The 24280-nt window shown below is 40.1% G+C and overlaps 1 protein-coding gene across 2 annotated transcripts in view; it reads left to right on the forward strand.

Moving 5' to 3' along the window:
* IL1RAPL1 (interleukin 1 receptor accessory protein like 1) overlaps nt 1-24280 on the forward strand; it is a 1300731-nt gene that overhangs the window by 951774 nt on the left and 324677 nt on the right. For both annotated transcript variants that reach the window (XM_075263837.1, XM_075263838.1), the window contains exon 6: nt 14299-14373. In XM_075263837.1, the coding sequence (XP_075119938.1) occupies nt 14299-14373 (75 nt within the window). The remainder of the gene's footprint in view (nt 1-14298; nt 14374-24280) is intronic.

The following is a 24280-nucleotide window of genomic DNA, read 5'->3' on the forward strand; positions in this document are numbered from 1 at the left end:
TCTGCAAATATTTTTTGCTAGTAATGAAATGCTTATTAAGCAATGCCCCAAATGTACCATAAATTTGTTATGTATGCCAAACAATATTCTCTTCTAAACAGAAAATATTGCTCTCAATATTAGGTTATATGTAAAATATGGATCTTATCATTATTTTTTCAGTTAATCTGCATTTATTCAGGGCAGAGGTGAAGCTTTTTATTTCCCTAATGATTCTGCCAGTTGTAAAACTTTCAGAAACAGAATGCAAAAAACCATCAAGTAGAATCATGGCCATTTACTAAACTTTAAGTAGGATTCCAAACAAATTGTTCTACTTTAAAAAGTATAATATAGAACATGTTCAGCAGTATTGTACTATTATACTTAAAGAGTACCTCGTGTTATAAAACAACTTTTAATAACTGAACAGTGCAGATGAATATAAGAAACTTTGTAACATATCTTGTGAGAAGGTGACAGGCAAAGTGCTGGAGTTCAGATATATCAGCCCCAGGTTTATGACATATGTGTGGTCCAGGGCAGATCTGGAGTAGGCCTCAGCCCAAGTGTAGATCTTTGGCTCATTACTGGTCCAGAAAAAGGCTGCAGCTCCTGCATTGTGTGCAGTTCCATGAGGTGAAAGGAGGTGTATGGTTCTGTCCTGTATCCCTGAGTCCGGTGAGACTATATTGTGCCTGTTTTGTTCATGTGGCTGGAAGTAAGCCACATGTATAGTTAGGTTATCAGTTCTGTTTAGTTAGTTGCTCAGACGAGCAGGTTTTTATTTTGTTTTTTTTTTCCTGAAGTTAAGGCTGTATTTTGTTTTATTCATTTAGTGCCTGAAGTCAAGGTTTATTTATTTTCCTGTTTTTCTCTAAATAAACCAGTTTGCTGCACATTTTGTGTCCCTGTCTTGACTGTTTGGGTCCACACCACTGCTTCTATCGTGTTAACTTACTCACAATCTTAACAAAGAAATATGTTCCCTTCTCCACTTATTAGGCTGCTCTCCACCTCTTTATCTTTTCTCAACCTGTTTAACTGTATAGAATCAATCTCCATACTCGCCTCACACAGTGAAGTCATGAATGATAGGGTATTGGATACTACCGAGTGATAGTAAAGTAAGTGAGTGAGGAGTGACTTCCATGCAGTAGACTTTTTTGGCACCCTAAAATTGAAAATAGAGTGTTGTAATTTGAAAGCCAAGCCATTTCCTAGATGTATTGTGTCCCTCAATAAAATTATCTTCAGTTATTGTTGTGTGTTGGCACATTATTCTGTCATTGGGACTACCATGCCATGAAGAAGTGTACTTAGATTGCACAAATATTTAGGGACATGGTACCTGTCAAACTAACATTCATACTCTGTGTTATAGTAAGATCCCTTTAAGATGAGATAAAAACCACCTTTGCATGTGTTAGTTGATGTATTGCTACATTACAAAGAGGAGAAAATCAGGTTCACCTGCAGATTTCCTCCACTTCAAATTTATGCTTAAAACACTGTGTAAGCAAGGCCGCCCCTGCTACCTCTTGAGTCACCCCCTCTACCTCATAGATTGTAAGCTCTTGCGAGCAGGGCCCTCAGTCCCATTGTGTGAAATGACTTTCTTTGTAATGTATCTTTCTGTCTGTATTTGAACCCTACAAATTGTACAGTGCTGCGAAATATGTTGGCGCTATATAAATAAAATTTATTTATTTATTATTATTATTATTATTATTATTATTATTATTATTATTATTATTGTACAAAGATACTCTGTTCATGTATTAAGGTCATACGCAGGCAAGAATGATTTTGGTAAAGTTGACATGTAGTTTATAAGCAGCCATGAAGGAAGATCCTCCACCCATCTCTGTTCTCTTATCTCCGGAGTTGATGTCTTCTCATTACATGTGACTTGCTACAGCAGTGATTTCAAAAACCCTCCTGAAAATGTCACTTTTTATTACGATTTTGAGTTAATGGTTCCAACAAATATTGCGGACAAAAAACGTAGATTTGCATTAAACACAAGGATTCAGTCGCCAAAGTTTTATCACATTATGTTCTCCATAATACTATTTTCTAAGTCTCGATAGTATATATGTAGCAGACATCATCTTATTATGACACAAATAGTGGATCATTTAGTTGCATGTCTTTGTTATTACAATATTATCACTTTGTCGTTTTTATACTCGATAAGATGCTGCTAAATCATCACAGTGGTATCAGTCGGAGGCTTCCACAATTAAGTTGTAGTATAGTCACTGTGCCAATCGCCAATCTATTACTGCTTTTAGTCGCTGTGTCAGGTCTTTTGTGAGGCTCTTCAAAATGCATTTCTTATGAAAATGGTATAAAATGGCGTAATTGCAGAAATAATTTCAATGAAATAGTCAATGAAAAACATAACGTGATGTTCCACATTCTCATTTTCTAAAAAGAAATACAACATTGAAATTGAGAGATTTAAAGTGAATACATTTTCAGTCATTGCATTCAGTATGATCGATGCTGGTTCTGAAAACCAAGGAAATATTTTTAATTATAAAATGAACAAACAAACAAAAAAAAAAATAATAGTGAGGTAGTAATTAGAGATGAGCGAACACTAAAATGTTCGAGGTTCGAAATTCGATTCAAACAGCCACTCACTGTTCGAGTGTTCGAATGGGTTTCGAACCCCATTATAGTCTATGGGGAACATAAACTCGTTAAGGGGGAAACCCAAATTCGTGTCTGGAGGGTCACCAAGTCCACTATGACACCCCAGGAAATGATACCAACACCCTGGAATGACACTGGGACAGCAGGGGAAGCATGTCTGGGGGCATAAAAGTCACTTTATTTCATGGAAATCCCTGTCAGTTTGCAATTTTCGCAAGCTAACTTTTCCCCATAGAAATGCATTGGCCAGTGCTGATTGGCCAGAGTACGGAACTCGACCAATCAGCGCTGGCTCTGCTGGAGGAGGCGGAGTCTAAGATCGCTCCACACCAGTCTCTATTCAGGTCCGACCTTAGACTCCGCCTCCTCCAGCAGAGCCAGCGCTGATTGGCCGAAGGCTGGCCAATGCATTCCTATGCGAATGCAGAGACTTAGCAGTGCTGAGTCAGTTTTGCTCAACTACACATCTGATGCACACTCGGCACTGCTACATCAGATGTAGCAATCTGATGTAGCAGAGCCGAGGGTGCACTAGAACCCCTGTGCAAACTCAGTTCACGCTAATAGAATGCATTGGCCAGCGCTGATTGGCCAATGCATTCTATTAGCCCGATGAAGTAAAGCTGAATGTGTGTGCTAAGCACACACATTCAGCTCTACTTCATCGGGCTAATAGAATGCATTGGCCAGCGCTGATTGGCCAGAGTACGGAACTCGACCAATCAGCGCTGGCTCTGCTGGAGGAGGCGGAGTCTAAGATCGCTCCACACCAGTCTCCATTCAGGTCCGACCTTAGACTCCGCCTCCTCCAGCAGAGCCAGCGCTGATTGGCCGAATTCCGTACTCTGGCCAATCAGCACTGGCTAATGCATTGTATTGGCGTGATGAAGCAGTGCTGAATGTGTGTGCTTAGCAATCAGCCCTGGCCAATGCATTCTATTAGCTTGATGAAGCAGAGTGTGCACAAGGGTTCAAGCGCACCCTCGGCTCTGATGTAGCAGAGCCGAGGGTGCACAAGGGTTCAAGCGCACCCTCGGCTCTGATGTAGCAGAGCCGAGGCTGCACAAGGGTTCAAGCGCACCCTCGGCTCTGATGTAGCAGAGCCGAGGGTGCACAAGGGTTCAAGTGCACCCTCGGCTCTGCTACATCAGAGCCGAGGGTGCGCTTGAACCCTTGTGCAGCCTCGGCTCTGCTACATCAGAGCCGAGGGTGCGCTTGAACCCTTGTGCACACTCTGCTTCATCAAGCTAATAGAATGCATTGGCCAGCGCTGATTGGCCAATGCATTCTATTAGCCCGATGAAGTAGAGCTGAATGTGTGTGCTAAGCACACACATTCAGCACTGCTTCATCACGCCAATACAATGCATTAGCCAGTGCTGATTGGCCAGAGTACGGAATTCGGCCAATCAGCGCTGGCTCTGCTGGAGGAGGCGGAGTCTAAGGTCGGACCTGAATGGAGACTGGTGTGGAGCGATCTTAGACTCCGCCTCCTCCAGCAGAGCCAGCGCTGATTGGTCGAGTTCCGTACTCTGGCCAATCAGCGCTGGCCAATGCATCCCTATGGTAAAAAGTTTATCTCACAAAAATCACAATTACACACCCGATAGAGCCCCAAAAAGTTATTTTTAATAACATTCCCCCCTAAATAAAGGTTATCCCTAGCTATCCCTGCCTGTACAGCTATCCCTGTCTCATAGTCACAAAGTTCACATTCTCATATGACCCGGATTTGAAATCCACTATTCGTCTAAAATGGAGGTCACCTGATTTCGGCAGCCAATGACTTTTTCCAATTTTTTTCAATGCCCCCAGTGTCGTAGTTTCTGTCCCACCTCCCCTGCGCTGTTATTGGTGCAAAAAAGGCGCCAGGGAAGGTGGGAGGGGAATCGAATTTTGGCGCACTTTACCACGCGGTGTTCGATTCGATTCGAACATGACGAACACCCTGATATCCGATCGAACATGTGTTCGATAGAACACTGTTCGCTCATCTCTAGTAGTAATCTATACTATCTATACAATTATGAACAACTTTTTGTGAATAAAAATAGCACAGGTGAATAGAAGAAACTTTCTAATATATCTTATTAAGGAGATCTATTTCCTTCACCAACTCCTCCTTATCTTCAATCTAACTCTTGTTTACATTGAGAACCATGTCCATATCCTGCCTCACACGTAGAACTCTACGGAGAAGGGAAGAGGGAAGAGGAGGTTGCGGCCAGCCGGTTGATTTATTGTCTCATTCCAAGGAGCTAGCACATCTTATCTGGAAGACAATACAATACTACATAGTACAAGATTTATTTATGAAAAGCTGGTTATAACTAAAATTTTAGTTATAAAAGTTGTTATGGGGCTATGCTTATGGGCCCCTTCACACAGAGTAAACGCGCGTGTATTTTGGCAAAATACCCGTGTAAAATATACACGTGTAAAAATCAGACTCCCATTGACTTCAATGGCATTTATTTTTACACGTGTAAAAAAACACGTCAAAATACACGTCAAAATACACGTGTAAAATGTCATTGAAGTCAATGGGAGTCTTATTTTTACACGTGTATTTTGCCAAAATACACGAGCGTTTACTCCGTGTGAAGGGGCCCTTACGCTTTATGGAATATCAGGTCGGTAATTTTAAAATAGACAGATACATACATATATACATACATAAACTGATAGATCCTGTACATACATTTGTAAAGTTTACAAATACACAATACAACATTGAATGAATTAATCACTGACCCAACATCATTATTTAGGATTCCAATGACAATTCTTTGGATCTCTAAGTCTCAATCTATAGGTTTGTATTAAGTGTCTGTGTAGCGCTTGTTCTTATCATTATGTAGTTTGAGTAGTGTGAATTTCAGGAATTTAGAAATGTGCTCTTTGAGCTCATTGTAGGGGTTTTAGATGGTGTTCCCATTATCTACAATCCTTAACACAGCTTTCTGAGCAACAAACTCACAGTGTGTGTGTGTGTGTGTGTATGTATGTTGAAATTGTTCAAAAGTAAAGATACAGCAACGTTTATGTTGACATTTACCATGTTAAAAATATCTCAAGGCATTGGTTTCTTTAAGGTGCCTGGCTAAATCTTTGATATGTGCATTTTCTATTTGTTTTTTTGGTTTTTTTGTTAGACAAGCTCTAACGCCTCACCACTTAGACAAGCTCTCTGCCTCACCACTCTTTGTCCCTGATGTTCACCGTGATAGTTATTGGATGGACATCCATTCATGTGATCACCTGTTGTTCTACTTATCCATAGCTTTCTTATTGGTATTGATAGGATAAATAACTTCCTCATTTTGGGGACTAACCACTGACACCTCCACTGATCCTGAGAGTGGGGTTGCGGTTCCCTCATACTCATTGAGTGGCAAGTGGCACATTTGCCCTGCTGCTCCCTTAATTCTTTATGGGCGTGCTGAAAACAGACAAGTATCAGCCACTATAAAAATTCATGCAAATGTTACAGAAATATTGTGAACAAAACCGTACCATCTTCATTTAGTTTTTTGTTTTTATTGAAAATATATTTTACCATTTTGATGTTATGCTATGTAATGATCAGCCATTTAATATATGGCATATGTAATATTGAACTTTGCTAAGGTAAAATACTATACAATGTATTAGAAGTGCATTTAAACTTTGGAAAAGTTCTTGACGGTGAAGTCAGATTCTTCTATTGTACAGTGTGTCTACTGAAATGAATGGCTACATGCGGTTTGATTATTAGGATTACAGTGTTCTTCTTATTCCTCTTCTAATGTTCTTGCACTTGTTGGCAACCCACAGAGATAGCTTTAGATTACAACAAGGAAGAACCAGCATTCTAGAAAAACAATGTGCCTTATTTTAGCCTCTGTACAAAGTGCTTGACTGCATTAGCTGACAATATCAATTACAATCAGAGAGGTATATTTAGAATGACATATTTAGAGGTCATGTGCATACGATGGCAATAACCTATTTGCTAAACCTACCGGAACAAAACATATTATTGCATCCTTCTACCATACTATCTATAGTATTATTCCAAAAGATTAGCAAAACAGATGTTAATTTTACTGAATTTACAACCCATTTGACTTTGTTTAATAGAACATGTATATTACAGGGTATTATAGGGGATGCATCACAAAATGTCCAACTACCATCTGTATTACATGTAATGTAGGGCAACGTTTTCTAAGAGTGATAGCAGCTTTGGCAGAACCTTTGCAGAATTTATTCTATACACCCCTAATGGACTAAGTTATAAATACAAATTATACAGTAGTTACAATAGAGGACCACCATAATAAGTCTATGGAGGTATTATTCCTATGGCTAAAATATATATATAATTACATTTTACTAGGGGGTTAATGCACAAAAGGAGCTGAGAGTATAAAGTCTTACAAATGTATATAAAATGCTTATAGTTATATATCACAGAACCTGTTACATATTGCCTTGGATTTTGGTGTAGTTTGGTTTCTTTTGCTTTCTTCACTGTACAACAGAAAAGCAATGTGGGTGGGAGGCTTTGGACACAGCCGTGGATATAGTTAGCTCCGCCTTGTATTTCCTTAGTCTTATCCCCTGAGGATCAAGTTATTTCCTTTTTGTTCCTGTTGTTGCTAGAGTTTAGTCCTTAGTTGATTATCTACGAACATCCTTGGCTTGACTTCATGTTCTGCTATGCTACCACTGTCTGCAGGAGACTATTCAGAATACCGAGACCTAGGGTTTCTTAACAGCCAAGTCCACATCTCTACACAATAGTTAAAGGATGAAAACTTGGAAAACCATTAGATTTCACACCCAGTCTAGCCAGTGCTAATCAGATTGCTCTTTAGAGGATCCATTGTAGAAACATAGAAGTAACACAATCATATTCAGCCCAACCAGTCTTCTCTTAAGTTACTTCCCCCCCACACACACACACACACTTTCTGAGAATCAATGATTATACTGCTGTGGTTGCATTGTTTTGATACATACTAGCAAATTATTCAAAAGAAAAAAGTCCTCATCCAGGATGTCAATGGTCCAGTATAAAGTCTTTAAAAAGATACCCACCATCCTGGTGTCTTTGTCAGGCATGATGTACAGTACATACATATAATGTATATTTGTATGTTTTTGTAAGCACTATAAGTTATTCCTGACGAAGGAAGCCAGGATGGTGTGAAACGCGTTGTATATACCCAATAAACCTTGAGTGGATTTTAATACTTTTGTTCTCCATGGATACATTTTCAATGACCAGTACCCATTACTGGAGCACTGGCATCCTGGATGAGAATCCCTTCAATTGAACACAGTCTTGGTTCTTCCCCTCTTAGAGGAAAGTGGAACTATTGCTTCCAGTGCGGAGATATGAGATCAATGTATGCAATGCCTACAATGAGCTCAACCACATGAGAGGTGTACACACCTAATGCACATTTGCCTATGGATGAAATTTCGTATCTACTGTACCAGGTACCACCCTTGTGATTTTCATTTTGGCTCATTAAAAAAAAAAAAAAAAAGAACGGAACAATTTTTAAAGCTACATATGAAAGATTTGGAAGCTCTGTGTGTTTAACCAATACTATATAATATATGTCTAAATACACAATAATTCAGGATACATAGGAAAGAGATTATAGAAGTTTCATATGGCAAATGGCATAATACATTTACTTAGGGATCAAAGGCATACAATAAATTCAGAAGAGAGAAAAGTAGTTACTTCTGTAACAAAGAGAACATAAATTATCTTATCATCCTACAGTATAGTACATTGAGGCAAAGGATGCAGCACTTGGGGGCACTATGAAGGTAAAGACAAAACAATGACGAAATACGACATATAGGTTTGCTAAGACTAATAGGATAAGGTTAATATTTCAATAGGTAAGAGATATTTAACCAAGGCATCACATATATTTAGTTGAAATGTGATGAAATATATTAACATAGAATAATATAATATAATATAAATCTGGACTTTCAAAATGTAGTCATCGATAGTTAAAATGGTGAGATAATAAAAGTGACCCGAAGAGAATGAAACATGATCAAAATCCCCTATAATACAATGTTTTATCATTGCGTACTGTAAAAGTGATCCAAGCAGCTGTTCTCTTTGATTATTAGTGATACTGGCAAGTGCCATCTGTTGTTTAGTTTTCCGCTAAGGGTTTGTTCTTTTTATATCCGGATCTATTGATTTCAAAAGAGAAGTAGGTTGCTTAATAATACGATCCACTATCGAGTGAAAAGTTATTGAAGCAGAAGTTGGGTATGTCTTTGTTAAAGTAAGACACAGTGCCCTTACAGAGAATCATCACAAATAGAGATGAGCGAACACTAAAATGTTCGAGGTTCGAAATTCGATTCGAACAGCCGCTCACTGTTCGAGTGTTCGAATGGGTTTCGAACCCCATTATAGTCTATGGGGAACATAAACTCGTTAAGGGGGAAACCCAAATTCGTGTCTGGAGGGTCACCAAGTCCACTATGACACCCCAGGAAATGATACCAACACCCTGGAATGACACTGGGACAGCAGGGGAAGCATGTCTGGGGGCATAAAAGTCACTTTATTTCATGGAAATCCCTGTCAGTTTGCGATTTTCGCAAGCTAACTTTTCCCCATAGAAATGCATTGGCCAGTGCTGATTGGCCAGAGTACGGAACTCGACCAATCAGCGCTGGCTCTGCTGGAGGAGGCGGAGTCTAAGATCGCTCCACACCAGTCTCCATTCAGGTCCGACCTTAGACTCCGCCTCCTCCGGCAGAGCCAGCGCTGATTGGCCGAAGGCTGGCCAATGCATTCCTATGCGAATGCAGAGACTTAGCAGTGCTGAGTCAGTTTTGCTCAACTACACATCTGATGCACACTTGGCACTGCTACATCAGATGTAGCAATCTGATGTAGCAGAGCCGAGGGTGCACTAGAACCCCTGTGCAAACTCAGTTCACGCTAATAGAATACATTGGCCAGCGCTGATTGGCCAATGCATTCTATTAGCCCGATGAAGTAGAGCTGAATGTGTGTGCTAAGCACACACATTCAGCACTGCTTCATCAAGCCAATACAATGCATTAGCCAGTGCTGATTGGCCAGAGTACGGAATTCGGCCAATCAGCGCTGGCCAATGCATTCTATTAGCCCGATGAAGTAGAGCTGAATGTGTGTGCTAAGCACACACATTCAGCACTGCTTCATCACGCCAATACAATGCATTAGCCAGTGCTGATTGGCCAGAGTACGGAATTCGGCCAATCAGCGCTGGCTCTGCTGGAGGAGGCGGAGTCTAAGATCGCTCCACACCAGTCTCCATTCAGGTCCGACCTTAGACTCCGCCTCCTCCGGCAGAGCCAGCGCTGATTGGCCGAAGGCTGGCCAATGCATTCCTATGCGAATGCAGACTTAGCAGTGCTGAGTCAGTTTTGCTCAACAACACATCTGATGCACACTCGGCACTGCTACATCAGATGTAGCAATCTGATGTAGCAGAGCCGAGGGTGCACTAGAACCCCTGTGCAAACTCAGTTCACGCTAATAGAATGCATTGGCCAGCGCTGATTGGCCAATGCATTCTATTAGCCCGATGAAGTAGAGCTGAATGTGTGTGCTAAGCACACACATTCAGCACTGCTTCATCAAGCCAATACAATGCATTAGCCAGTGCTGATTGGCCAGAGTACGGAATTCGGCCAATCAGCGCTGGCCAATGCATTCTATTAGCCCGATGAAGTAGAGCTGAATGTGTGTGCTAAGCACACACATTCAGCACTGCTTCATCAAGCCAATACAATGCATTAGCCAGTGCTGATTGGCCAGAGTACGGAATTCGGCCAATCAGCGCTGGCTCTGCTGGAGGAGGCGGAGTCTAAGGTCGGACCTGAATGGAGACTGGTGTGGAGCGATCTTAGACTCCGCCTCCTCCAGCAGAGCCAGCGCTGATTGGCCGAATTCCGTACTCTGGCCAATCAGCACTGGCTAATGCATTGTATTGGCGTGATGAAGCAGTGCTGAATGTGTGTGCTTAGCACACACATTCAGCTCTACTTCATCGGGCTAATAGAATGCATTGGCCAGCGCTGATTGGCCGAATTCCGTACTCTGGCCAATCAGTGCTGGCCAATGCATTCTATTAGCTTGATGAAGCAGAGTGTGCACAAGGGTTCAAGCGCACCCTCGGCTCTGATGTAGCAGAGCCGAGGCTGCACAAGGGTTCAAGCGCACCCTCGGCTCTGATGTAGGAGAGCCGAGGGTGCACTTGAACCCTTGTGCACCCTCAGCTCTGCTACATCAGAGCCGAGGGTGCGCTTGAACCCTTGTGCACACTCTGCTTCATCAAGCTAATAGAATGCATTGGCCAGCGCTGATTGGCCAATGTATTCTATTAGCCCGATGAAGTAGAGCTGAATGTGTGTGCTAAGCACACACATTCAGCTCTACTTCATCGGGCTAATAGAATGCATTGGCCAGCGCTGATTGGCCAGAGTACGGAACTCGACCAATCAGCGCTGGCTCTGCTGGAGGAGGCGGAGTCTAAGATCGCTCCACACCAGTCTCCATTCAAGTCCGACCTTAGACTCCGCCTCCTCCAGCAGAGCCAGCGCTGATTGGCCGAATTCCGTACTCTGGCCAATCAGCACTGGCTAATGCATTGTATTGGCGTGATGAAGCAGTGCTGAATGTGTGTGCTTAGCACACACATTCAGCTCTACTTCATCGGGCTAATAGAATGCATTGGCCAATCAGCGCTGGCCAATGCATTCTATTAGCGTGAACTGAGTTTGCACAGGGGTTCTAGTGCACCCTCGGCTCTGCTACATCAGATTGCTACATCTGATGTAGCAGTGCCGAGTGTGCATCAGATGTGTAGTTGAGCAAAACTGACTCAGCACTGCTAAGTCTCTGCATTCGCATAGGAATGCATTGGCCAGCCTTCGGCCAATCAGCGCTGGCTCTGCCGGAGGAGGCGGAGTCTAAGGTCGGACCTGAATGGAGACTGGTGTGGAGCGATCTTAGACTCCGCCTCCTCCAGCAGAGCCAGCGCTGATTGGTCGAGTTCCGTACTCTGGCCAATCAGCGCTGGCCAATGCATTCTATTAGCCCGATGAAGTAGAGCTGAATGTGTGTGCTTAGCACACACATTCAGCTCTACTTCATCAGGCTAATAGAATACATTGGCCAATCAGCGCTGGCCAATGCATTCTATTAGCTTGATGAAGCAGAGTGTGCACAAGGGTTCAAGCGCACCCTCGGCTCTGATGTAGCAGAGCTGAGGGTGCACAAGGGTTCAAGTGCACCCTCGGCTCTCCTACATCAGAGCCGAGGGTGCGCTTGAACCCTTGTGCACACTCTGCTTCATCAAGCTAATAGAATGCATTGGCCAGCACTGATTGGCCAGAGTACGGAATTCGGCCAATCAGCGCTGGCCAATGCATCCCTATGGGAAAAAGTTTATCTCACAAAAATCACAATTACACACCCGATAGAGCCCCAAAAAGTTATTTTTAATAACATTCCCCCCTAAATAAAGGTTATCCCTAGCTATCCCTGCCTGTACAGCTATCCCTGTCTCATAGTCACAAAGTTCACATTCTCATATGACCCGGATTTGAAATCCACTATTCGTCTAAAATGGAGGTCACCTGATTTCGGCAGCCAATGACTTTTTCCAATTTTTTTCAATGCCCCCAGTGTCGTAGTTCCTGTCCCACCTCCCCTGCGCTGTTATTGGTGCAAAAAAGGCGCCAGGGAAGGTGGGAGGGGAATCGAATTTTGGCGCACTTTACCACGTGGTGTTCGATTCGATTCGAACATGGCGAACACCCTGATATCCGATCGAACATGTGTTCGATAGAACACTGTTCGCTCATCTCTAATCACAAACATTTTTGTGTTCCTTGCAGAATGATTTATAAGTGTAATTTGCTCTATAGGAGGGTGATTTTCTTTGTACACACTCATTGGAATGGAATGAAACTTTGTATGTGTGAACATAACGATGATATAAGTAAGTGAGAACAATATCAGAGCTAAAGGATATGTTTATGAGGGAAAACTGTACGATTGTAAGCCTGTCGGGCTGCCTCTAGTCTGTATACAACAATTCAAAGTAATTGTCTGGCATTGTAATTAGCATGGTGCAGGTATAAAAATTACACCAAGGATCTGACCTGCTGTGTAGGTGTGGTATCATCTATGCTGGTCTTATCCATAGGACTCTGTTCACCTGATGGAGGCCAATGAGCGAACACTGTTCGGATCAGCCGATCCGAACTGCACGCTCCCATAGAAATGAATGGAAGCACCTGTGACGCCGGCTGGCCGCCGGCAAACTCAACGTCACAGGTGCTTCCATTCATTTCTATGGGAGCGTGCTGTTCGGATCGGCTGATCCGAACAGTGTTCGCTCATCTCTAGGCCAAAACAGTGTCCTCTTGCCTTCCATCAGTCTGGAATATATCTGTATGTTATTTATGAGGTATTAAATACTGTAGAATCGTATACTACATTATTCCATTTTTTCTTTAATATTTAAAGCCTATTAGTGATGTATTGTGTTATATGCTTATACAGTGGGATACATTGCAGTTCTCTGTCCAAGGTATACATTGGAAATATACAAAATATACGCTTGATGTAGGATCTGAACAAGATGTGAGCCTTGCAAAACTTTACACAAAACCTACAAAAGCCCTACAAAGCCTGCACACATGTGTATGTCCAAGAAATATACCAAATGCAAATGCCCATAACAAATGAATTATCTTGCTTAACTACGTCCCCCATCCCACTCTCCAATGCACATTTTGTGGTGCTTCTTCATTAGGAATTGTTTTTAAGTGTGTTTAGTGTATATAGGATTTTATTATATGGTTGTGTAAATAAGTGGGCAGCAGGGTGACTCAGTGGTTTGTCTTGCAGCGCTGGAGACCTGGGTTCAAATCCTGCCTAGGACAACATCTGCAAGGTGTTTGTATGTTCTCCCCGTGTTTGTGTGTGTTCCTCCCGCACTCCAAAGACTTACTGATAGGGGATGTATATTATGGGACAGTGACCACAATGTCTGTAAAAGCATTGCAGAATATGATGACGTTATACAAGCAAGCATAAATAAATAAAAATAAATAAGTGCAATTAATCTTTAATTAATAATTTTTATTTTCAAGATATTGGCTTCATATTTATTGTTTGGTATTTTGGTATTTTTAGGTTGTGTGTGTTAGGGAATACTTGTACTTCTTATAGTATCGGTATCATTATGTTACTATCTGTACAGTATAGAACTATTTCTTCTCAACAAATATATAAATGATCTTTATTTCAAAAACATAAAATAAAAATAATGGAATAAAACCATGGAAACAATCTAGCATATAACTACTATATTGCAATACAGTGATCCTGTGATGCTAAGATAGTGTCAAACATTGCAGGTAATTTTTGAGAAAAAAAGCTAATTTTGTTACGTTAGTTTTAGAAGAGAAATATGGTTCCATAATATAGGAAATTCTCCCTTCAGTAAAAAGCTAGCAATGGGAATTTTCCCAAATCTTCATATGACTCATATGCTATATTACTCATAATTTATAAGACAACAAGGCTAATATTAATATTATATGATGTTCTTTCAGCTCCACTCACCGATAAACCACCAAAGTTACTCCAGCCCTTGGAAAACAAACTGACAATACAAGAAGCTCAGATAGGTAAGTCAGAAACGTATTTCTATATATTATTACAATGTTTTGCAATTATGAACCTTGTTCTAACGTTATTTAGGGAGATTCCAATTATAAAAACATATATGTGGATAAGCATTTGGAAATCTAACATATATAACGTATAGTACAGATACAGTAGCTTAAATAAATTTATTATATTCCAGAACATTGGTCATTCTCTATAGGGTTGGACTAGCTTCCATTAAAGGGAATCTGCCACCAGAACCCAGCATATTAACCAAACAAATGCCACAGATTGTCCCGGGCGACAGGAAGGGGGACTGCGCATTCGCGCTGATGATCTCTGTAGACCGTACGAGCGGTGTGTGGCCAATGCTGCGATTGATATTCTGTGTTCTGGTGACAGACACCCTCACAAGCACTACTTTACACATACTCTATTGTAGCCTTTATAGATCTATTTAAAAATATATATATATATATTTACAGACATATTGATGTAGACAAGAAGAGACTGTTCTATATGTAATGATTGAGAAAGGTGCAAAGGTTATTACAAAGTGTTTTGAAATCCATAAAACCCTTTGCGTTAGCCCCTACAAATGTAGGAGGATTCTTATACTTATAAGCAAAAGCCCATACTATAAAAAACACAGCAGGCAACCGCTTCCATATTCCTATTGAATATGTTCTGCATTATAAGTCTTCTGTTTAAGAAATGCCATCTCGGGACTTGCTGATATATATTCACTTTGTGACAAACAGACATTCGCCTTAATTATTTATTAAGTTGTAGCCATGTGTACTATGTTATGCATAGGAAAAAAGTTTTATTGTTTATTACATTTTTTATACCTTGCATTCTTTATATACTATGTACAGATGTGTCAGCACTTAACTGATCTCCAATTTGGTTATGGAATCTAATTTCACATCAAATTTGGAACAATATGGAGGCAAGATAACAAAAGCCATTAAAGAGTGACCACACATAGACACAAAAAAGATCCATAGTTTATCACTTGGAACTAAATTATTACTAAATCATGTTGTTCTTAGAAATACTGTTTGACTTTTGATATGCTCAGATGAGGGGGACACATCGGTATATATATATATATATATATATATATATATATATATTTTTAATTGTGTCAATTTTTGTGCACTGCCGTATATAAAATAACATCTTATATTTCGATTTTCATAAACTGTTGGAACTCTTTTTCTTTCTATCGTTCTCTTCTCTATATTTTGTTGATTTAATATTTGTAATGACAACTTTATCACGTTTTAATGAGTGCGAATCTGTGATGATTCAGGACTTTAGTTGCGCATTTTTATGTTACTTTTAGATCACCGACATTTTATTACATTTTATATAGTTTAAAAGAAACTGCTTTCCTAACATATTGACTGTTAAAGAACTATTATTAAGTATATTTACACTATTTGAGAACTAAGAAGTATACCTGTTATATGTACGGCTGTGGTTTTAGCTTTAAAATATGTAGATTTTAATAAATGATGATGACGATAATAATCACAGACATCAATATCAAATTCTGACTGAAATATTACCAGCATTACAAAAGCACAATTTAAAATATATGTTATTTAAAGAGGACCTTTCACCACCTGGGGCACATGCGGTTTTATATATCGCTAAAAGCCGACAGTGAATTCAGCGCACTGTTGACTTTCACGATCTGTGTCCCAGGTGAAAAGCTACCAGTGCCAGTACCGTAGCTATTCACCGTCACAGGGCGTTTCTGACAGTCACTCAGGGACGCCCTTCCTCACAGCAGCGCCTATAGCGCTGTACTGTGAGAGTGGGAAGGAACGCCTCACCAGTACTCATCTATGGTCGAGCACTATCAGGAGGGGAGGGAGGAGGCATTCCTCCTCGCTCTCACAGTACAGCGCTATAGGCACTGCTGTGAGGAACGGCGATCCTGACTAACTGTCAGAAACGCCCTTGTGACGGTGAAGAGCTACGGTACCGGCACCAATAGCTCTTCATCTGGGGCACAGATCGTGAAAGCCAACAGTGCGCTGAATTCAGTGCACTGTCAGCTTTCTAGCAATATATAAAACCGCATGTGCCCCAAGTGGTGAGAAGTCTTCTTTAATCTGTTTCATAGGAACATCATCCAAAAATACAGTGAATAATCTTGCTGGTATAATTAGGCTCTGCTATATTCCATAGTTTTATTTTTTTTTTTTGCAGTAAAAGGCTATAAAGTTTCTGCTCCATTTAAAAATGAAAGAGACGACAATAGAAAAAGTAGTTTAAATGATGGTTTCTACATAAAAAGTCACAAAAGATAAATGGAGAAAAGTGGAACACAAAGGACTAGAACCGATGGAGCACTTGCAAATCCTTTGTTTAAATTAACTCAGCTTTCAAAAACATCTGTGACAAATGGACAAGCATTTTCCTTGTTATACTTTCCACAGCTAAGAATTGTGTTATAATGGAGTAATTAGCAATGGTTAGTTCTTAGTTTCTTCATCTTCTTTTGAGTTTTAGAGTACAGTAATAAAAACTTTTTTTAGCATACAGTATTTTCAAGGTAAGAAGAATGAATCATGGGAGATGGAAATTGAAGACTGTAATTTGCCTAACTATTTTAAACACAAGTACACTGTTCTGCATTTAGAAGTTGGCTGAATGTTACAAATAGTGTAGAAAAATTCTGATAAAGTATGTTGTAACACTTAAAGGAGTTGTATGAAATTCCAAGTCTGATTCTTGTTCTAGAAACAGTGTTACTCTCTGGTAGTACACTTCGATTCAATCAAATGGGGCTGAGCTGCAATACCAGAAGATCATATTTTGCAACACTCTTTAAAGGGATTATCCTTTAAATTAAAAATATATTAAAAATGTCTCCAATTCAAGGTATTAACATCACAAAGTATGTCTCCATTACTAATCGCTATACTGCTCCAGTTCCAATACTGCCAGTGTCTACTGGTCTTTGCTTTCTGAGTGCAACAATGTCCAGAATGAGCTGGGTTTTTAAAGGGATCATATCATTGGATACTCTTTTTTTTCTTACTAACATGTACAAATAGCCTTAAGAAAGGCTATTCTTCTCCTACCTTTAGATGTCTTCTCCACGCCGCTGTTAGGTAGAAATCCGGGTTTTCTTCAGTGACTTTTCATTGGCGTTTTTTGTCTTCTGTGATAAGATATTACGATGCAGTAATATATTCTGCTGCAGAAGTTTGTTTCATTATTTATGATGGCAAACATCATATAAGCAAAACTGGGTTATTTCTCAAATTTTTGGTCTCCTATATGAGTATGGTATTATGGACTAGTTTAATATGCAATTCAATGATAACTGGGAGTGAGAGTAGATCCGGGTGGGTTTGGAGGTCTGGGTATGACAATTATGATTGTGTCCTATAATTGGAAACATAGCATGGGGCATGTGGTTTTTGTGATTACTAAAGATGAGCGAACAGTAAAATGTTCGAGGTTCGATATTCATTTCGAGTACCCCCTCAATATTCGAATATCGAACCCTATGGCAACGTTCGATGAAATTATACTTACCAAGTCCACGAGTGAGGGTCGGGCTGGATCCTCCGAGAAGTGTTCTCCTTGCAGCGTCCCTGCGGCGTCTTCCGGCTCTTCATTCACTCTGCCAGGCATTGGGCCTGGGCAGAGCCTACTGCACGTGCCCGCACTACAAGCGGACATGCGCAGTCGGCTCTGCCCAGGCCCGATGCCTGGCAGAGTGAATGAAGAGCCGGAAGACACCACGGGGAAGCTGCACGGAGAAGACTGTATGGCATTCGGCCAATCAATGCTGGTTCTGCATCAAACTTTTACATTCGAACAGCGAGTGGTATTCGATCGAGTACGAGTATTTCGAATACCGTAGTATTTGATTGAATACCTACTTGATCGAGTACTACTCACTCATCTCTAGTGATTACCTTTACCATACAGCAATTCATTGACCAAACCTGTTATATGGAATTCAAAAATGTTGGCAAATTTTGCAGAACATTAGGCTAACATTCACAAAGATTAAAAGGGCCCATGAATAAAATAAGATATGTTTCTGAAGCAAATACAAATTATAAATATATGAAAGCAAAGCCTATATATATAGTATGAATAATAAACAGTATACAATCATTGCTCATGTGTTCAAGTCAACACTCTATGTCCACATTATATATGTCTTGCTCTATCACAAACCAAGTAAATGATTTTCCTGACCTTTAAATTTCACAACTTCGGGTGTTTCATCTTCTCTTTCAATTTATGACTTGTCTGTTACACCAAGGTTAAGACTATCTATAACACTTTGATAAAGAAAAATATAAGCAACATTTTGTAAGTGAAAGTTAGTTGTTAAATGGACAGAACTGTATACAAAAGACGTAATAACCTCCTGTGTAAGGATGTGTAAATGCCTACACAAAGACCTTCAAAAACAATCCATGGAAATAATGATAACTTATATTAAAGGAATAAGAAGAGGCAGATTCTGTCATATAGACAGTTCATCGCAAAGTGAATAAGTAATGGCTGAATAGGTCTGAGATTGAAAAGGATTGCATGCTCTTTCCCACAAAAACAACTTTTGTCTACAGACTATATTTGGTATTACAAGTCACCTCTATTTTTCTTATTTGAATACTTTTTATTGAAGTGCTTCCTTTCAAGTCATTGTAACATATTGAAGAATCGCATTAGAAGTATGTACGCTCATGTAGAAAAGTGACAATGAATTTAAATTGCTGCTCTATTCTGAATTTTTTCCTATATATAAGAATTAAGATATAAGTCATAGATCTCCAAAAGAGCAGAGTTATTATAATGAAAAATAGGTTGTTTTATTGGTGTTATAGAATAGTATACAAAAATGTTATGACTATACATTATATATTATATTTTTTTATTTAGACTGTATTTTTAGGTTTAAACTTCAACCCTTTTAAATCTTCACCCCTAGCAGATTTTCTTAAGTCATAATAATTTGAGATGAGCGAACAGTAAAATGTTCGAGATTCGATATTCGTTTCGAGTAGCCCCTCAATATTCGACTACTCGAATCGAATATCGAACCCTATTATACTCTATGGGGGGAAAATGCTTGTTTCAGGGGTAGGCAACGTTCGATCAAATTATACTTACCAAGTCCACGAGTGAGGGTCGGGCTGGATCCTCCGAGAAGTCTTTTCCGTGCAGCATCCCACGGCATCTTCTGGCTCTGAATTCACTCTGCCAGGCATCGGGCCTGGGCAGAGCCGACTGCGCATGCCCGCACTACAAGTGCCTGGCAGAGTGAATTCAGAGCCGGAAGATGCCGCGGGATGCTGCACGGAAAAGACTTCTAAAGGTAGGAGAAGAACCAGCGCTGATTGGACGACTGTATAACATTCGGCCAATCAATGCTGGTTCTGCATTGAACTTTTCCATTCAAATAGCGAGTGGTACTCGATCGAGTACGAGTATTTCGAATACCGTAGTATTTGATCGAATACCTACTTGATCGAATACTACTCGCTCATCTCTAATAATAATGCATTATTTTTTATTTTATAATTTTTTTAATAAACCTAACTTGAAAATGATTATTTCCTTATGTATTATATCTAGTCACTCCTTAGATTGTGGAATCAGGGTAGTATCTAGTTTACCACAACCCTTTGAACCCTTGTTGTTGCTTTCTTATATCTGTATTTAGATGCTATACTATTTCATGCATGTCTTTTTGTAACTGTATTACTACATGTGCTTTCACATATCCCAGGAGCTTTGATTTGAAGTTACAGGAACCTTAGCTAAACATCTTGCTTTTAGCCATATAAAATCTTGTGTTGAGCCTTTCCTCTTTTCTTTTAGTGTAGAAGGCACAACTTCATAGACTAAGAGTCATCATACTGTATGTTTATTCATCAGAGCACAGCTTATCTTGTTAGCAAACGTAGCTTACATTTGCAGGCAGCTTTATCACAACTCATGGGATTCTGTCTATTGCATAATGACAAAGAGAGAAGCAGATGTCTTATGGCAAAACAGGGAAGAGATGAAGCTGCAAGTTTGTTGTGGACCCCTCAGTTACCAGAGGAATTCTACTTATTCACATTACAGTAATTCATGGAATTGGTGTGAATTCATTTTCAGTAACATTATTATATTATTGTCTTTTATTACTCTGTGTGTAGTACTTCTATTTTATTTTATGATACGTAGAAAAGTTCACTGTTATCGTAACAATTTCTGCTATTATTGCTGTAATTGCATTTTATCTTTTTACTATTAGTAGGGAGTAGACATAGAACCAATAATTCTTTCCTTTTTATACTTTCCTTTACTTCACTCCCTGACTTTCCAAACCAAGCCAAACGTTGACCCCCCATTATTAGTAATGTATTCCTTACATTGTGACCATAACTAATGGCTTAATTCCCTAATACCCATAATTTTCTAGCCATTGCCATTGCCTATATCGGCAAGAAAGTGATATAAAGCATTGTAAGTGGGGTTGAGCCGATCTTGACTTTTCAGGATCGATTTTAAAATCCAATTTCCGATCATTTTTCATTCGAACCCGATCTCGATCCCAATTCCAATCCCAATGCAAGTCAATGGGATTTTTTTTATTAATCGGAGATCAGATTTTAAAAGCAATCCTATTCATTATACAGCTAAGAATTGTTAGAATCCACGCTGTGTAGTGAATCAGTAAGTAGTCAGAGGATTTTTTTTAATCCTCTGGCTACTTAGTCCCCCCTGGTGTCCACTTACCTCTAGAGATGGCTGCTCCTCCTTCTTCTTGTCCTCACTGCCGCTCCAGCTGCAGTCTTCTTCACCTCGCGGCCCCCTCCCTGCCAGGTTAGGAGAGTGTGGGCGGGTTAGGAGAGTGTGGGCGGGTACTGGGAGGGGAGAAGTGATGAACGAGACTGCGAACAGCAGCTGAGCAGCCAACTCTGGAGGTAAGTAGCTACGAGACATGTTAGTTTAGCCTCCCATTAGACTGAATGGAGGCAGCCAGCACGCAGGGGGTTAAGGCTGTGTGTCGGCTACTTCCATTCCTTCCTATGGAACCGCAGCGGAGCCTTCACACTGAGCATACACTATATACTCAGTGTGAAGGCATTGTGGGAAATACTACCGATCCCCATCCCACCTAAAAAGATCGTGTTTGGAATTCCGATCGCGATCGTGAAATTTTCTCGATTGCCGATCAGAATCCGATTTTTTCCGAAAACGATCGCTCAACCCTAATTGTAAGCCATCATCATGTATGTGCTCGAATAATTTTTTGGGAAATAAAAAAAAAAAATAACAAAAAATTGAATTTATTGAAAAGGTTGAGTTATCCCTCTGTCCACAGTGTAGTTAAAGAGATTTGTGGTCATGTGACTTCTTTGTACTAATTTCCTTGACGATCCATTCTCCACTTAGTTAGAGCAGAGAAGGATTACATCACTACTGGGAGAGGGGTCACAGGAGTGGAGTGGGACATAAGCAGAGCATTGGAATTGCATCAAGGTCCCAGGAGTGCTGCAGTCAGTCCCTGCACACAGCCAGGAGGATCATTGGAGTTTCAAATGTATATAAAAGATATGCAGGAGACTTTCAAGGACATAACTATGCCAGGGAACTTTGTTTAAGAACAGGTTTGGAGCCAGAAAACCCATTTAGACCCCATGTTGCAGAAAAACCAAAGTCAAGAGTATTTTGAAAAGAAATGGGAAATATAAAGTAACCGCTTATGTTTCTCCCTTCTACTTAATCTATTCTTGTCTTTGTTTCAAAAAACCAAAGCAAAATCAGAAGGTTTTCTGCAACGTGGGGTCAAAACTTTAGGGTCCATGCACAAGACCAAGTATGCATCCATGATACATGCACATGTATGGGGTTTTCAGATCCAATCCATTTCAATAACATGGAACAGAATAGGACCAGTTTTTTCATTCATCCATGTTATCAGAACAGAATGAATCTACAAGTCCCATTAATGTGAATGCATCACGGATTGCTGTCAGATGTCATCTGACTGCATTCAGCGATAAACTCAGCCCCTTAGCTTGGGTGCACACATGGTTGTATGCATGGTCCCTAATGTGTTATTTGTACTGTTAACATTTGCTACATCTTCTGCAGCCATTACATGAATGTTTGTTGGACCATTTTTACACTGTCGCATGTAACATACAAAGATGAATGACTGAAAATATGATTTGAACATTTATTTTACAACTACTACATCTGTATTACAAAATATTGTGCAAAGAGCCTTAGATGAATTACTCTACTTTTGTTGTACAACCAATGTAGTGTTGTCCTCTGACTCCTTCATTAATGTAAATGAATGGCTGTGGCCACAATTTTAAGTTGCAAAAAACAATATTATAGGGTCAGACTTTACTATTATAATGATTATATTATATATAATTATTAGAGATGAGTGAGTAGTATTCAATCGAGTAGGTATTCGATTGAATACTACAGTATTCGAAATACTCGTACTCGATCGAGTAACACTCACTATTCGAATGTAAAAGTTCAATGCAGAACAATCCTGGATAATGAAGTGAGTGTGCTCGGAGCACAGGAAGAAAGTCAATTCATTTGCATATCAGAAAAATCTATTTAGGGAGAAAACGGACAAATGGCAATATAATGATGGGCTTATTTAGAAATGGAAAATACCAATGATAGACTCCCTTTAAGACTAGAGATGAGCGAGTAGTACTCGATCCAGTAGGCATTTGATCGAAATACTCGAACTCGATCGAGTACCACTTGCTGTTCGAATGTAAAAGTTTGATGCAGAACCAGCATTGATTGGCCGAATGCTATACAGTCGGCCAATCAATGCTGGTTCTTCTCCTACCTTTAGAAGTCTTCTCCATGCAGCTTCCCCACGGCGTCTTCAGGCTCTTCATTCACTCTGCCAGGCATCGGGCCTGGGCAGACCCGACTGCGCATGCCCGCACTACAAGCGGACATGCGCAGTCGGCTCTGCCCAGGCCCGATGCCTGGCAGAGTGAATTCAGAGCCAGAAGATGCCGTGGGGAAGCTGCACGAAGACTTCTCGGAGGATCCAGCCCGACCCTCACTCGTGGACTTGGTAAGTATAATTTGATCGAATGTTGCCTACCCCTGAAACGAGCATTTTTCCCCATAGACTATAATAGGGTTTGATATTCGATTCAAGTAGTCGAATATTGAGGGGCTACTCGAAACGAATATCGAACCTCGAACTTTTTACTGTTCACTCATCTCTAATAATTATATATTTAGCCACTCTCTATAATACAAGTAACAGCAGTGATCACGGAAGAGAGTAGGAGTGGAGAGACTTGAGGGCTGGGATAAAGTCTGAAAACCCCTTGTTTACCTGCAATAGAATCAATAGAGTGTGAGTGTATAGATCATCCCTAGAGAACCCATTTTGCACATGAAAGTTGCAGTTTGTGTTTATTTCTGGCTCTTTACATTGATATTATGACGGTATATGGGGCATATGTTGTTTTTCAGCAGACGTAATATTATTCTTGCCTCTAAATTCTGATTATGATGTTTGTCAACCACGACTGCCCACTTTTTAAAAGAAGTGATATAGCATTATACATGAGTTGAAACAGGCCATGGTTAGTCCCTTTATAATGAAGGATTAGAGAATTATTTATTTTGGGCTGAGAATCTATTCATCGAAGTCAAGATGAAAGCCAGGAGTAGAATATATTCCCTTAATTCTCGTAAAATGTATTTAATCTAATAGGTTGAGAATGTTTGTGGTAAGAGGACGTGAATGTAGCCATTCATACTAAAAGCCATATGGTAGATGGATGTGTACTCCATATTTCTTTACTTTCCTTAGAAAACGTGCTAACCACACAACATCTGCCATTGAGACCTATAGTGGAAACACCGACTCTCTAGTGT

The sequence above is a fragment of the Leptodactylus fuscus genome, chromosome 2 (genome assembly GCF_031893055.1).
Source record: "Leptodactylus fuscus isolate aLepFus1 chromosome 2, aLepFus1.hap2, whole genome shotgun sequence".
In the NCBI taxonomy this organism is placed as follows: domain Eukaryota; kingdom Metazoa; phylum Chordata; class Amphibia; order Anura; family Leptodactylidae; genus Leptodactylus; species Leptodactylus fuscus.